This window comes from Chroicocephalus ridibundus, chromosome 3 (genome assembly GCF_963924245.1).
Source record: "Chroicocephalus ridibundus chromosome 3, bChrRid1.1, whole genome shotgun sequence".
Taxonomy (NCBI): domain Eukaryota; kingdom Metazoa; phylum Chordata; class Aves; order Charadriiformes; family Laridae; genus Chroicocephalus; species Chroicocephalus ridibundus.
In genome coordinates this window covers 125,887,778-125,903,851 of record NC_086286.1, presented here as the reverse complement: position 1 = coordinate 125,903,851, position 16,074 = coordinate 125,887,778, and the positions used below count along the sequence as shown (strand labels likewise).

The 16,074-nt window shown below is 49.0% G+C and overlaps 1 protein-coding gene across 1 annotated transcript; it reads right to left on the bottom strand.

Moving 5' to 3' along the window:
• Positions 1 to 1,487: 1,487 nt before the first annotated feature.
• LOC134512472 (cygnin) lies at positions 1,488 to 2,153 on the bottom strand. Its single transcript, XM_063327848.1, has 2 exons — positions 2,096 to 2,153; positions 1,488 to 1,621 (listed from the first exon to the last, which is right to left on the bottom strand). The coding sequence occupies exons 1-2, from the start codon at positions 2,151 to 2,153 to the stop codon at positions 1,488 to 1,490; spliced, it is 192 nt and encodes a 63-aa protein (XP_063183918.1).
• Between the last annotated feature and the right edge of the window lie 13,921 nt (positions 2,154 to 16,074).

The following is a 16,074-nucleotide window of genomic DNA, read 5'->3' as shown; positions in this document are numbered from 1 at the left end:
CACCTGGAGTACTGCGTCCAGCTCTGGAGTCCTCAGCACAGGAAGGACATGGAGCTGTTGGAGCGGGGCCAGAGGAGGCCACGAGGATGATCCGAGGGCTGGAGCCCCTCTGCTGGGAGGACAGGCTGAGAGAGCTGGGGGGGTTCAGCCTGGAGAAGAGAAGGCTCCGCAGAGACCTTCCAGCCCCTGCCAGTCCCTAAAGGACCCTACAGGAAAGATGGGGAGGGACTCTGGAACAGAGAGGGGAATGATAGGACAAGGGCTAACAGTTTTAAATTGAAAGAGGGGAGATTTAGATGAGGTATTGGGAAGAAATTCTTTGCTGTGAGGGTGGTGAACCCCTGTCCCAGGTTGCCCCGAGAAGCTGTGGCTGCCCCATCCCTGGAGGGGTTCAAGGCCAGGTTGGATGGGGCTTGGAGCAACCTGGTCTGGTGGGAGGTGTCCCTGCCCAGGGCAGGGAGGTGGAACTAGATGATCTTCAAGGTCCCTTCCAACCTAAACCATTCTATGATCCTATGATTCTATGAATTCTTGGGTTTCTCCAACCCTGTGTCTCTTTCTCCCCCCAATCCAAGGACACCTTCATATGCTACAAGATTTCAGTAGACCTGATCATTACCAGCACTCACATAACCTCAGCCAGGACACAGGAACATGAAACAGGACACCACTAAAAAGACAATGACCCAGTTTTTTATACGAAAGGTACCTTTGGCGACTCCACAAGCTGAGGCAGATGAGGATGGACATAATCATCATAGCAGAAAAGGCTGCTGCAAATAGCCCTTCTACAGACACTGTTAGGGCTGCTTTATGCCTGCAGCAGGCACCTGTGAATGAATCCAATGGATGCTCTCATAGGTGGTCCTAGCAGAGAAGCCTTTGGAGACTGGAAGGCAGGAATGATGCTTTCCCAAAGATCCTTCTAGAGAAGGTCTCTGGAAGACGTTGAAGGGAGTGTGGAATGCTTCACCCATCCATTCCTGCTCATTACCCAGTCATGGTAACAACAGTCTTGCTAGGATCTCAGATGGGTACCGATTTATTGAGCCCCAGGGCTGAACCAGGCTCCCTCCTGCGCATGACACCCATGGGTTTTGCTACGAGGTTCAGTGGGGAAAGGGACACCCAGGAGGGTGTTATTCCAACCAGACCTTTTTCACCCACCATTGACTGAATTCACTGTGGGAAACAGAGAGGAGAACACCATATGTTTAGCATTTTTGTTACGAATTTTGTGCAAAAAAGAACAAAAAGAGACATGTTGCTAATGGGCCTTTTGGTCTGGGCATGGGGAACCTGTCCTAATGCTTTATGTGGGATCATGGGGACACAAGTAACCACACCACACACACCAGGGTTACATCTCCTTTTTTTCTCTTTTTAATGATTGAGAGGAGGGGATGACAGTTGGGTTAGACGGTAGAGAAGCCGCTCCCAAAGCCACCGCGCTGCCTCCTCTTCCCCAGAAGCTTCCTCTTCAGCTCCTATTTCCCCTTCCAGCCGGGCGGGATGCAGCAGTAGTACTTGCAGTCGGAGGAGAAGGACCACACGTCCGCCTTGTTGCAGCTGCTGGAGCAGTACCCCACCTTGGGGCAGTGCTTCCTTACCTGCCCGTAGCCTGCAAGGGGGAGACAGAGGGAGAGTGGTTGGGTCAATGTAGGTGCCCCAGTGTCATGCCCTCCCATCACCTCTAGGTGTAAGCGTGGCAGTGGCCAGAAGGATGAGAACCTGCTCCCAGGGAGGTCCTGCTCCCTTCTTCCACACACTAGAAGGTGTAAAAAATGTCTAAAACATCCTAAATGTACATCTTATGGTACTTTAAAGTGAGTTTTTCTTTAAAGACTCACTGGTCTGCTCATGAACATAGAGCTGCATTTAAGACCACCTGGGGTAACCAAGTCACCTGTGCCTTTGCGGGAGACCAGCACACAGCTGCACACCCAAAGGACCTGACACCTTGATGGAGGCAACAAAATCACAGCCTTTAAAGCCAATAGAGATCACGTTTGTTCAAGCTGCCTACCAAGCGTGGCCCACTCTGACCCTGGTTCTCCCACCGTTGCTCCCCTTCCCATGCAATTCACCCTCTTACCTGGGACAGCCAAGGATACCAGGAGGAAGACAGCGAAGACAAGGTAGAGGAACCTCATGGCTGGAGTTGAGCTGGGATCTCAGCAAGGCTGGAGAGAGGAGGGTTGGTGAGAGCCTGAGCTGGACGCTGCTGAGTGGCAAGGCTGGGGATCCTCATATTTATAGTGTGTTTCTGAGCAGAGAGGAGGGTCCTGGGGGAGGTTCTGTTGCTCACGGGACCTCTCACGGTTCACCGCACAACCACTGGCCCCTCCACCCTGCACCTGGGTATGTTGGCAAAACTCTGCTCTCCCCAGATCTGGTATCAATACCCAATTGAAACGCAAACCATTGAGTGTGACAGGAGCGAACGGTGAGTAGATAGAACAGCTCTGCTGGGGCAGAGGGACCTGATAGGAAACAAGATCAATATCAAAGGGCTTCAGGTCTTTCTCAACTTTTGGCAGGGATGCAACCGCATGGAATAGGGCTGAACTGTGGCCACGAGGCACGGACAACTCTCCCCCCGTTGTCTAGTCATGTCACCGTGTGGGACTGGACAAGCTGAGAGGGGCCCTGGTGTGAGCAGCCTTGGCTTGGGAAGGACCCAATGTCCATGTATCACCTTCCTGGGAACCATGACTGCAAAATCCCTCTGATAGATTCAGCAAACACCATGTTCAATGTAGCCTGTTCTGGTGTCCTCTCTCACCCCACTGATGGGCAGGAGCACTGGTGCTGAGAGCCCTTTCCCAAGAGCCTGGATGGGCTGACCACTTGCAGACACTTTGATCATCACCTCTTCCTCACAAACCCTTCAGACAGCTCTGGAGTCTCAAGCGTGCTTAATTTCTGGGATGGAGATAGCCTGATCCCTGCTGCCAGGGGTGCTCTGATGCCCACAGAAGGTTTTTCAGACCAGTGAAACGAGATCTGACTGCAAGGAGCCTGCAGGGCAGAAGGATCTCAGCACTGGGTGGCAGCGTCAGCAGATGGCAAAGGAGACTCCGTGATGGCAAACTTCCTTTCACCTGCCAGGGAAGAGGTGCTATCAAAGAGCACTTCAGATAAAAAGTCACGTCAGTGTCTGGAGGCAGTCAGGAAGGAAAACTGAGTGTTAGGATTTGCTAGAATGGGCACTGACAAAAATCGGTGTGCCCCTGTAACAGTTTTGAGGGTATTTCACGCTGCTGGTGTCCCTGTCTCTGCACACGTAGGGTAAGACAAGAAGAGGTACAAAGGAAGGTAGCAAGGATGGTGAAAGCTGGGGACTTATTTTCGGACAGCAAGATAGTAATTATACCGGGACTCTTCCACTATAGAAGGAGAGGATTATGTGGGGATATGTGACAGCAGTGTCAAAACTGTAAGTGTCCTCACAAAGAGAGAACTATGGTTTTCCATTTCTCATAACCAGAGAAGCAGAAGAGGACATACAAAAGCATGATGCACTGAACAAAGACATTTTTCTTTCACACTGCACACAAGGGGATGGCGCAACTCATTGCCATGGATATTGTGGAGGAAGAAATTGTAAATATGTTCATCAAGTAAGTGGGGTGGTCAATCTAACTTTGAAGTTTGCTCTGCTCTGAGCAGCTGGCTGGTTTAGGTGACCTCCAGAGCTCCTTTCCACTCTGTATTATTCTATACGTACAGGAAATCCATAAAATCCATTGAGGGGCATTCAGCACAACGACATGGATCCGTATCCAACTCAACAACCCCCAAACCTCAGACTGCTGGAATTGGACGGGTGTCCTGGTTTCGGCTGGGATAGAGTTGACTTTCTTACCAGCAGCTGGTATAGTGCTATGTTTTGGACTGGGGAGGAGAATAATGTTGATAACACACTATTGCTTTTAGATGTTGCTAAGCAGTCACGGCTTTTTCTGCTCCCCACACTGCCCCACCAGCGAGCAGGTTGGAGGGCACAACAAGTTGGAAGGAGACACAGCCAGGACAGCTGACCCCAACCAACCGAAGGAATGTTCCATGCCATATGATGTCATGCTCAGGGTACAAAACCAGGGAAGAAAAAGGAAGGGGGAGCATTCGGAGTGATGGCATTTTGTCTTCCCAAGGAGCCGTTATATGTGATGGAGGCCTGCTATCCTGGTGATGGCTGAACACCTGCCTGCCTGTGGGATGCAGTAAATGAGTTCTTTGTTTTGCTTTGCTTGCATGCACACCTTTTGCTCTACCTGCTAAACCGTCTTTAACTCAACCCATGAGTTTTTCCACTTTTACTCTTCTGATTCTCTTCCCCACGCCAACCAGGGGCAGTGAGTTAACGGCTGTGTGGTTCTAATTGCTGGCTGGGGTTAAACCATGACAATGGCTTTCCATACACGTGCTACTGTATATTTGCCATGTTCTTCCACTCTTGTAGAACACCAGCTGTTCGCCACTGACAGACTGAAGACACTTGGCTGATGGGTCCCTGCTACACAGGGAGCAATGAAGCTGGTGAAGGGTCTGGAGCACAAGCCTTGTGAGGAGCGGCTGAGGGAGCTGGGGGTGTTCAGCCTGGAGAAGAGGAGGCTGAGGGGAGACCTTCTCGCTCTCTACAGCTCCCTGAAAGGAGGGGGTGGCCAGGGGGGTCGGGCTCTTCTCCCAAGGAACAGGCGATAGGACAAGAGGAAATGGCCTCAAGTTGCGCCAGGGGAGGGTTAGATTGGATATTAGAAACAATCTCTTCACAGAAAGGGTTGGAACAGGCTGCCCAGGGCAGTGATTGAGTCACCATCCCTGAAGTTATTTAAAAGATGTGTAGACGTGGTGCTGAGGGCCATGGTTGACTTGTCAGTGTTAGGCTGATGGTTGGACTCAATGGTCTGGAAGGTCTTTTCCAACCTAAACGATTCTGTGATTCTACAGCACCGTCTACTCTTCTAGGGCTGACCTGTGCTAATAAATAAACTCTGCTGAAGCCTGACACAGCAAGCTGGCTGTCCCCATTGGTAAATTTTTAGCACAGCCCTGGACATGCTTTTTTCCAAGGCCATTTGAGCCTTTTGCAAACACATTTCCCACCGCACTTCATGTGTCTCCATGGGACAGGTATGATTTCCAACATGACTGGAATGTGGTCAACCCGCTTTGCGTGGAAGAGAGTTTAATCATATGGATGTGGCCAGGGTATGTCCACTGGCCTCAGGACCATGGCATGGGCCCTGCTACTCTTCAATTTACCAACAAAGACACAACCGTGCTTATTTATTGTGTGTTATTAACAAAAAATGCGTGGAACTGTAGATGTCCTCAGAGTCACTGCTCCACATCCTGCAGGCGGAGCTCCTTACAACCCTAAATCATCCCTCTCAGGAGGGTGTCAAGCCTCTTTGGGAATACCACCAATAACTGGCCCCCTCTACACCATTTCCCCTCCTTCAGGACACCGTTCTCCACCCCACTAGGAACGCTGTCCTATATAAAACACTGAACTATCATCGCTGCAGTTTCAGCCCACTGTTTCTCATTTGGACCACCCTAGTCAGGGGTAACGTATTATTCCCTTCCTACGTGTTCTTATTCCAGATTTGTGGGGATCACAGCTGCCATACTTCTTTTTTTTCCCATCATCATGATCTCAGTTCTTCCAGACTTTTGTTATAGGTCATATTTTCTTGGTCCCTTAACCCCCTCAGGTCTAGGCTCTCTCCAACCATTCCACCTCGTCTTGAAGTACGGTGCCCTAAGCAGTGAAGAGCACACTACTTGAAAGTCTAGCGGTGTGGAGTAATAAATGGATTAATTTAAGTGCCTGACAAGGGGTAACCCTGTTGGGTGTTTTTAGAAAGAACGGTTTCTGCCGTTTCCCTGACAGGATGACGTTGTACCATTATGTGCACCTCATTGCCCACCGCAGCCCCACGCGCTCCTGCAGAATTGCTGCATTGCCAGATATTGCCCCTTCCACCTTTTCCACCAATTGTTCCTGTCTTTTGCAAAAAAAAATGTCACCAGTTTCCTGCAACATGCTGCAGTCCCTTTCAGCCTGCTATTTGCAAATACAGTAAGCTCAATCTTTATTCCATTATGCAATTTGTTAATGAAGACCCTGCATAGTTCAGGACTCAGAACAGCCTTCTGAGGTGTCCTACCATCACCATGGTAACTGTAAATTTATTAACTCCTGTTCAAAATCCATTTTTCCTTCATTTCCTTTAGGCCATGATCAATATTGGGGGGAAAAAAAAAAACAAAAACAAAAAAAACCCCACAACTAAAATTGAGACAAAATATCCAGCCAAATGAATGTGATGAAAATGTTGAGCACCACGTTTGGGGGAGATCCTTGAGGAACCTCACTGCCAGCGCACTGGTCAGGGATGAATGCACCCTGAAAACTACTCCCCATGATGGACTTGATGCCTCAGTATTGTCCATTGTGTCCGTGCCTTGCAGACAGTGTCCAGAGCTTATCAGAAAGGCACCCAGACTTAATTCCTGCCCCTCTGGGGATCAGCTCTGCTCTCGGCAGCCCCGGCTGGCGCTGGCTCGAGCAGAGCCGTGCCTGGTGGCTCCATGCGTGCTGGCAGCAGAGTCCTGGCAGCCGGATCTGGAGGAGGGGGAATTGCTCCCTTGTGTCCGGGTCAGTGAAAGCGGCCGGCGAGTGGCGAGGAGAAGCCCACTGGAGCATGGACCTGGCTGCCAGGTGCCTTTGTGAGTGGGACCAGCGGGTCGGGGTGACATTGCACACGCCGGCAAGCAAACAACGTCTCTTTGGAGATGGGTTTGCTCAAGTTTCTCCTCCTGCTGCGCCGCTTGTGGCAGGAGTCCATCTCTAAGCACCGAGATGTCTATGTTTGTTTTTGATGAGTATTGTTCTTCGCTCCTGGAATGCCGAGATCTCTGCTGGACCACAGGCATGAGCATTTTCTACACTGTTTTGCTTTTTTCTTGTTTTTCTCCATGCCCACCCAGGTACCACAGCAGCTAGGAAGCTACAGAGGACAGCGAGAGCTGGAAGGTCAAAATTAGGAATTGCCACCCTCGCAGCCTTCTCGTCTGGGCAACCTGCAGTGGGACAATTTTGAATACAGTGTCCAATGGCCATGAATTTTGTATGTTCGGATTGCTGAAGAGAGAACTGGAGAAAGACTCTTCCCAGTATCTCATCTGTCACTCCTTTACCCTCTTTCCAGCTTTCTCCATTCCTTCTCTCTTATTTATGGCACCCCCGCAATTATTTCCAGTATGTGTTCGTACCCTCCCAGCCCCCTCCTTCATTCGTTGCATTTTTCCTTCGCTCTTCACCCTATCTTTTTCTTGTTTCCCATGACCACTACAGGCAAATAACTCTGCTCATTTCTGCAATTGAACATAACCTTTTAAAATGAATAATTCCATTTACCGGAATTTTGAAGGAAAAGGAATCATTACTCTTATACAAAGCTGCTTCTTTTTTTTCTTGACAAGCAGCTGGTTTTGGTTTTTTTTAGATGCAGAGTTTATTTTATAGTTATTGAATGTGTATGTTCCTATAAACGTTCAACAGGGAATCCCTCATTCAAGCTATTCACATTTGAATTCAAACAAACACCACCACTCACTGCTAATGTCGGCTCAGCATGCGGAGCTGCAGTATTTGTGTGGATTCATCTTTTCTCGATGCAAAACCAGCAGCTATAATTTCCCCCTTTGAGTTAAGGCACAAGGAGCAGAAAGGGTGAGGCTGGATGAGTCAAGGCGAAAGAAACCACTGCCGGGAGACGCCGAAGCACTCTGCACCGCGGGAGGAGCAGCACAGCTGGAGAAACGCCCGCAGAGGAGGGGAAGGATCTTTTATGTTTCTTCACAAAACATATTTTGCATTGTAATTTTGAATCGGATATCATCTAGCCTTGATGTAAATAATTTTATGTTTTTTTCCTGGAAGTCTAGAACCATTTGCCCCCAGGCAGATCTCCCAGCCACCTTCCACAGATGTTTCCATCGGGCTTATTTCTTTCCAGCTTTTTCCTGGTATGAGTAGTGACCTCCGTGATCCTTGTATTTTTCACACAGGCTGCCTCTGTACCAGTAAATAAAATATTTTCAAGAGTGGTAATAAGAAATGTATAGTCTATCATCTTGAATATAAATCTGGGCTTATTTTCCCTTGTTTGTTACCTTGCAATTACCAGTTTTTGCAAGTCTTTCCCAAAATGCTTAGCAGTGAACATAGACTTGGTCCAGCCTACTTCAGAGTAACAGATACTGAGGATTTCCACTGTGCTAATTGCCAGATTACTTAGACTCATACGATCCTGCTAATGAGGTGCTCCGGAAAAGGCAGGTGCAATGGATGCAGTTGAAGAAATTGGGTACTTTAAAACCAGAGATAAATTATCCAGCAAATGAAATAATGATGGTCTTTGCTGGTTTTAAGCGGGACCCTTTGTTTGTCACCTGTAATAAATTACGCTGGGCACTTTTTCAAGGGGGAAGGAGGGCAGTAAGAAAACAACCCTATCCTGTCCTATCGTATCCCATCCTACCGTATCCTATCCTATCGCCTTTCAACGGTGTCAGATACCTACAAGCTATCTGTGAAAACAGTCTGTTGTAAATTTTCATACAGGCAGACAAATGTCCTCACCTAGTTCTTCTAACAAGATACGGTTTGTTTCTGTGGCTCGTGGTGCCTGGAGGACCTCCCTTTTCCACTGCCCTTGGCTCATTTAACACAGAAGAAGGAAAGACGGGGGGTGAATGGCTTAAACAGTGAAACAGCAAAGGGAACTGGGATCCCTTGATTCCTCTCCTCTGGCTCTTTGCAGTTGAAAATTTGAAGCCAAGTCCTTGGCATGTCTAAGGCAGCTGAACCTTATGCTGCGCGGCAAGCAGATGTCAAAAGGATAACTTAGCTCAGCTGTGGAGGCAAGGCTGTTTGCAGCCTTGGTTCATCTTGCCCTCTGCTTTTCTGCTGAGCTGCTCAAACATTTTCATTTGCTACACACTAAACATCATCAAGGCCCTTCTCCTGGTCCATAGGCCAGCTGACCTGGTTTGACCATGACCATGATATTAAATTCTATCAGCTTCCAAAACAGCATGGTTCTATCCAAAATGCATATTGGGCATGGTCCATGGTCCATGGTAACTCCTGAAGTTGCACTCTGGATTTGATGAAACTGGGGCTGGATGTTCTGGGACAAAACAGCTCCCAGGACTGTGCCAACCATTTAGGAGTATGCTCACAGTCCAGAAAGCCAACTGCATCCTGGCCTGCATCAAAAGAAGTGTGGCCAGTAGGTTGAGGGAGGTGATTCTGCTCTTCCACTCTGGAGACACCCCCCTGCAGTGCTGCCTCCAGCGCTGGGGCCTCGGCACAGGAGAGACACGGAGCTGTTGGAGCGGGGCCAGAGGAGGCCCCGGAGATGCTGGGAGGGCTGGAGCTCCTCTGCTGGGAGGACGGGCTGAGAGAGCTGGGGGGGTTCAGCCTGGAGAAGAGAAGGCTCCGCGGAGACCTTCCAGCCCCTGCCAGTCCCTAAAGGGCCCTACAGGAAAGATGGGAAGGGACTCTGGAGCAGGGAGGGGAGCCATGGGACGAGGGGGAAGGGTTTTAAACTGAAAGAGGGGAGATTTAGATGAGATATAAGAAATTCTTTGGTGTGAGGGGGGTGAGCCCCTGGCCCAGGTTGCCCAGAGAAGCTGTGGCTGCCCCATCCCTGGAGGGGTTCAAGGCCAGGTTGGCCGGGGCTTGGAGCAATGTGGTCTGGTGGGAGGTGTCCCTGCCCAGGGCAGGGAGGTTGGAACTAGGTGATCTTTAAAGGTCCCTTCCAACCCAAACCATTCTGTAATTCTATGATTTTATGAGTACAGCACTGTTTATATTAGAGTATGGGCACACCCTGTGGTAGCTCAAGATCACAACATCTCTATGTATTAAAAAAAGAAGGAGGAGTAAATATAATCATGTTTTCTGGACTTTACAAGTCATGGAGTTCCACTCTTTGTGAAAATTTTCCCTGGTGAAGAGTATCCACTCATGAGCTGAAGTCCTCCAGGAAATGAAGACATGTAGTCTGTTTAACTGAGAAGCATGAGGAGGTTATGCCTTCCTGTGTTCAGTTAAACAGCTGTATTTATTTTTTGGTATATTCTCCCTGTGAAGATACTTGTACCCTGAACTGAATCATTCCCCAGCGCAAAGCTTTGATAAGCCACACCGCTTCGTCTCCTTATCTTCCCTCAAGGTGACATTTCCTCCATTTCACTATATAAATACACATCCCTTTTCCAAAACATGTCCTTTCCAGTAGCTTCACCAACCACAAAACATTCAGTTCGATGTGAGTCAGCAGCGTATCCTTGCAGCAGTGAAGGCCAACTGCATACTGGACTCTATCAGCAAAAGCATAGCCAGCAGGTCAAGGAAAGTGATTATTTCCCCCTGCTTGGCACTTTTGGGTCTGCATCTTGACTCCTGTGTCCAGTTTTGGGCTTCTCAGTGCAAGAAAGGTATCAATGAAGGCATGAGTCCTGCTCTGTTGCTGGCCAGAGTTTGCTGCCTCTGTGGCATTTGCCTTCTCTGCAGCTACATTAAATTATTCGCCCAGAGCTCTGCTGCGATCAGACTAATACAGAGCTTTTTACCTGTTTTGGCGACGAGGTATTTGCAAGAGCAGAGCCTTGGTTTTAGTCTTCTGGCACATGAAGACTAAATCTCAAATTTTACAGTGGAGTCACAGACTGAAAACACTCATGAGAAGTTCATGTTTTTTCGCCCGGGTTTTATGTGCCGGGGAATTTGGGGAAGGATGGTATTGAATAAAGCCCTCCTCTTCTGTAAGACTGACTTCCAGTGAGGCCATTCCCAGTTATTTTTGATTTTCTGACCCTACTTCTTCCTGAGCACCACAGCAAAAGATTCGCCCGTGGGCTGTGCCGAAGCTCTCCGCAAAACCCTCGTCCCACAGCAGCAGCTCTGCTTTGTCTCTGATCTTTCAGCTAAAGAGACTTTTACTCTACTGTTGGCGAGTTATAGCACAGCTTGACTTTTTTTCCAGTGCTCACTTTCTCTGTGTCCTTTTTGATTTCCGAAATGACAAGTCATTGCTCTAAATTTATCCCTCTCCCTGCAACAGGCAGTGGAACAAAAGGCATTTCAGCTTGTAGGAGCACGTCTGACCCTACTGGGCTACCCCCTCTCTAATCGCTTTGTCACATATAAGCACAGGTACTCTGGCCATTCGTTCTTTATTAACTGGAACCATTAATTGGATTCTGAAGGAAAAGATTTTCACTTCTGAGCATCCAACAGAGAGAACATTTACCCCCACGCTGAGCACCCTTTTTTCCCTGACAAGCAATGCTTCAGACACTGCCTCCGGCTATGGTAGACACTCAGCCTAGCAAACCCTAACTCAGCCTATTCATATTTGATCTTAAATACTCAGCACAACCTAAGCAGTCCCTGATGAACTGACAACACTGGTGTGTGGTTCCAGCTCATGACTTTTAAAACCGTTTTCCCTGGTGGTGAAGTTCATGGGACCTGTAGACACCTGTAGACACATAGTGAAAGGTGCAGAGGTGCCTACTGTAACCCAGCGTGCGCAAATCTACGGATATTTATAGGAAAAAGCAGCTGTGGGAAGTGCGTCTGCTGCTGAGATGTTACCTCAGGCTGACCTGGCGGACAAGGATGGTCCACAGAGGAAGAAGGTCGTCAGCTGCTGCTGCTCCTCCTCTCCTGTTTTCCAAAACTGGTTCTTCACTGCATTTTCTGAAGGAGACATGAGCTGGCTGTGCTGTCTCTGTCCCCCCAGTTTGGGGAGGCGAATACTGGGTCTATGAAACCTGTAGCTCCTCCAAGTCGCCCTGCCTATTTGAGTAAAGCTTCCTAAAGCGTTTGGGTCAAACTTCCATCATGGTGGGTTTGAGCATCAGAAGGTCAGCCTGGAGATAATCAAATGGTTCCTCAGGTCCTATTCGTGTTGCCTCTTTAATCCACTGTGAAATGTGGTCTTCAGAAAATGCTTCAGTTCCTCCCTGTCAATCAGGGCTGTGATGAAGGACCGCAGCTATACCAGATGTATTTGTGGTGTAACCACAACTAAGAAAGCATTTGGATACACCAAGAGTATAAACGGGGAAGAAATGAACTCTTAAGCCCCTTAATGTAAGCATGACAAGCCTGTTCAGTTTGTAGGGAAGAGTTAATAGTTAAACAGGCTGCAAAGTCTTTTTTTTTTTCAACCAGAAACCTTCATCAAGTCTCCACCAAGTCCAGGTGGTTTGTTTTTTTTTTAAGATACATTAATTCATACCATTCAAGAGGCAATTCATGATGCAGTTTTCTCAGGAATGATCTGGTAATTTCCTAAATTCAGTCAGACCCAGCTTTTAAGTCATGAAGAATTACCTCAGCATACGCACCTCCTGGGACGCAAAGAACCCGACCCATATTCTATGGAAATGCACACAGAACTACACTTTCAAAGCACCACAGCTTTAAAATAATAAAAAAAAATAATCAGTTCGTAACGAATTTATCAGCTTATGTTATCCTTATTTGCCCTTTCAGAAACAGGTGGAATGGAATGGAATGGAATGGAATGGAATGGAATGGAATGGGTGGGAAGGGACCTTTAAAGGCCATCTAGTCCAGCCCTCCTGCAATAAGCAGGGACATCTTCAACTAGACCAGGTTGCTCAGAAGAAGAGCCATGTTCACTTGAATGACATAATGCTTTCTTGTGGGCTCCAGAGAAACCATAGCTGTCTCTATGACAAACTGCAGTCACTGTATAAATGTCTGTTTAATTATCTTTCCACTTAAAACCACATGCAGGTCAAGATCATTTCATTAACGTTCCTTTTTTCATGCTGCTGCCTAATGGACAACCTTTATAACCACAAGGGTTTCCTCTCTTCTCTTCTCTTCTCTTCTCTTCTCTTCTCTTCTCTTCTCTTCTCTTCTCTTCTCTTCTCTTCTCTTCTCTTCTCTTCTCTTCTCTTCTCTTCTCTTCTCTTCTCTTCTCTTCCCTTCCCTTCCCTTCCCTTCCCTTCCCTTCCCTTCCCTTCCCTTCCCTTCCCTTCCCTTCCCTTCCCTTCCCTCTCCCTCTCCCTCTCCCTCTCCCTCTCCTCTCCCTCTCCCTCTCCCTCTCCCTCTCCCTCTCCCTCTCCTTCCCTCTCCCTCTCCTTCCCTCTCCCTCTCCCTCTCCCTCTCCCTCTCCTCTCCCTCTCCCTCTCCCTCTCCCTCTCCCTCTCCCTCTCCCTCTCCTTCCTCTCCTTCTCTGTGTTTCTCTCCCTCCACACTGAGAGATCTCAGGGGCCCCCAAATGTTAAATTGCATCCAGAGCTAAACTTTCAAAAACGTCCATGCCTCCAACTAAAAAATCAGGTCATGGCACATCATCACATGAAAGATTTATCAGACCCCTGTCCAGTGGCTTAAGTTGATGTTTTCTGCAGAATTCAATAATTTTTGAGCCTATGAAAAAGGTTCGTTCTGTTTCCCCCCTAACAATTTCTGAAAAAGCCAAACGCAGATGATATCAGGTATCCTACCCTTCCCACGCAGATAGCAATCATTGCTGGGGAGAGTTTTGGGGACAATTTGTACCCGAGTGATTGTTCTCACTCACTCAGAATAATTGCATACAACTCTGGCATCAAGTTGTCCATGTGCTTCGGATGGCCAGCCCTAAAGATAATCCGAGAGCACAGAGACCTGTCGGTTTGTCTTTGGTGAGCGTCTGGCTAATGCCACGACAAAAAAGGATATTCCAAAACAGAGGAGAAAACAAACCCAGGGTTCTCCTTTCATTACCCAGACATTTCCCTGGTTGACAAATGAAAAGTAAAAAAAATAATCTTGAGATGGAAAAGACGAAAAGCTTTGAAAAAAAAGTTAAGTTTCTGGATATTGTGCATTGTTCCATGATTCTTTATGAAAAAGTCATAGAATCATAGAACAGTTTGGGTTGGAAGGGACTTTCAAGATCATCCAGTTCCACCCCCCTGCCCTGGGCAGGGACACCTCCCACCAGACCAGGTTGCTCCAAGCCCCGTCCAACCTGGCCTTGAGCCCCTCCAGGGATGGGGCAGCCACAGCTTCTCTGGGCAACCTGGGCCAGGGGCTCACCACCCTCACAGGAAAAGAATTTTTTCCTAATAATCTCATCTAAATCTCCCCTCTTGCAGTGTAAAACCCTTCCCCTCGTCCCATGGCTCCCCTCCCTGCTCCAGAGTCCCTCCCCAGCTTTCCTGGAGGCCCCCTTTAGGGACTGGCAGGGGCTGGAAGGTCTCCGCGGAGCCTTCTCTTCTCCAGGCTGAACCCCCCCAGCTCTCTCAGCCTGTCCTCCCAGCAGAGGGGCTCCAGCCCTCCCAGCATCTCCGGGGCCTCCTCTGGCCCCGCTCCAACAGCTCCGTGTCCCTCCTGTGCCGAGGCCCCAGCGCTGGAGGCAGCACTGCAGGGGGGTCTCCCCCGAGCGCAGCAGAGGGGCAGAATCCCCCCCTCGCCCTGCTGCCCACGCTGCTGGGGATGCAGCCCAGGCCAGGGGCTGCAGGGGGGTTCTGGGGGGGATTCTGGGCTGCCAGCGCACGGTGCTGGCTCCTGTGGAGTTTCTGACCCACCAACACCCCCAAGTCCTTCTCCTCAGGGCTGCTCTCAATCAAAATGGGAAAGCTTCTCCAGAAACTAGCTATTCCCTGAAAAAAAAAAAAACAATACCAAGATATTTTGCTAAAAATAATTTATTATGGAAACTTAGGCCAAGGAACACTTGTGTCTGCGGTGTCGGGTACATATGTCTGCTCTGTGGCACCCTGCCAGCCTCCTTCCTCCTGCGGTCTGAATTCAGCCTTGCCCACTCACCCTCTGGTTGCCGAATCTCCAGTTTGACGTTGCTGCGGGTTCGGGAGAGCTGACTGGGGAGCTCTCCCACACCTGCGGGCTCCCTCCTCCCAGCTCGCAAGAGAATGAACCCAGTTTGTGGGAAACCATGTATTTCAGATAGGGTTTAGTGAAGAAGTGTGGATGGCAGCTCTTAGAAAGCGCTGCGCGGATATTAAACGGAAAACAACATATAAATCAGCTTCAGCTGACTCTCCTGCTATTGTAGCAAATTTTGTATAAATAGAATAATTTATCTGCTTCTCTATGGGAGGGTTTTGCTCTCCGCCTCGTTCTTTTCCAGAATCCCTGGCTGCATCCACACCAGTAAATGAAGCAGCGCCGGGACCAGGCGAAGACGTCAAATTTAGCCGCAGCCCCTGGCACGCTTTTGGTCTGGGCAAACTGGCTCCCAGAGTTAGCACAGGGACGAACACGCAGCAAGCCGCCCACCGTGGATCCTTTTTTAGGAAGCCAGGAGACCTTAATATCCTGCATACAGCTCGGCCGTGCCAGCTGGCCTCCCGGCTGCCCTGGATTTACCGCTGAGGATGGGGTCACTGCAATCGCAGATGATTTTTAACCACAAACATCCTTTACCTTGCGCTTGGTGCTCTTTCACTCCCCTTCCCGGGAAAACATCAGAGGGTAAAGCAGCTGGGCGTGTGGGTAATAAGATTACAATCTATTTTGGGAATGAAAACAAGCAAATTGAGAGCCCTAAACAATACTAGTCCTCATCCAAGAGGCAAATGGTCATGGGACTGCAGCATATGGAGGGTGATTCTCTGCTATTCCGCAGCCAATTACTTCTTGGATTTCACAGGCGAAACCCTGCCGGCATGACTGAACGTAGCAGAGAAGAGCTTGCTCACGGAAAAGCCTAAAATCATGACAATTGCCTCTGATCTGGGAGATGTGGTCTCACCGGTGAATCGAGACCAAGTACATGCCACCAGGGAGAGGAACCTCTGCCCCCCAGGGTCTGCCCCGTGCCCTGGGGTCCTTCAGGGAGATGTGGCAAGAGTGGCCAGAGACCAGGACGGTTCCTGATCCGGCTCTCCAGCCAGGAAAGGAAGATGTGGGAAGAGCCCCTTCTCCTGCCAAGGCCAGGCAAGCCTCTTGGCGAACCTCTTCAGGACACGTTATGGGGCAGAGGGAAGCAGATG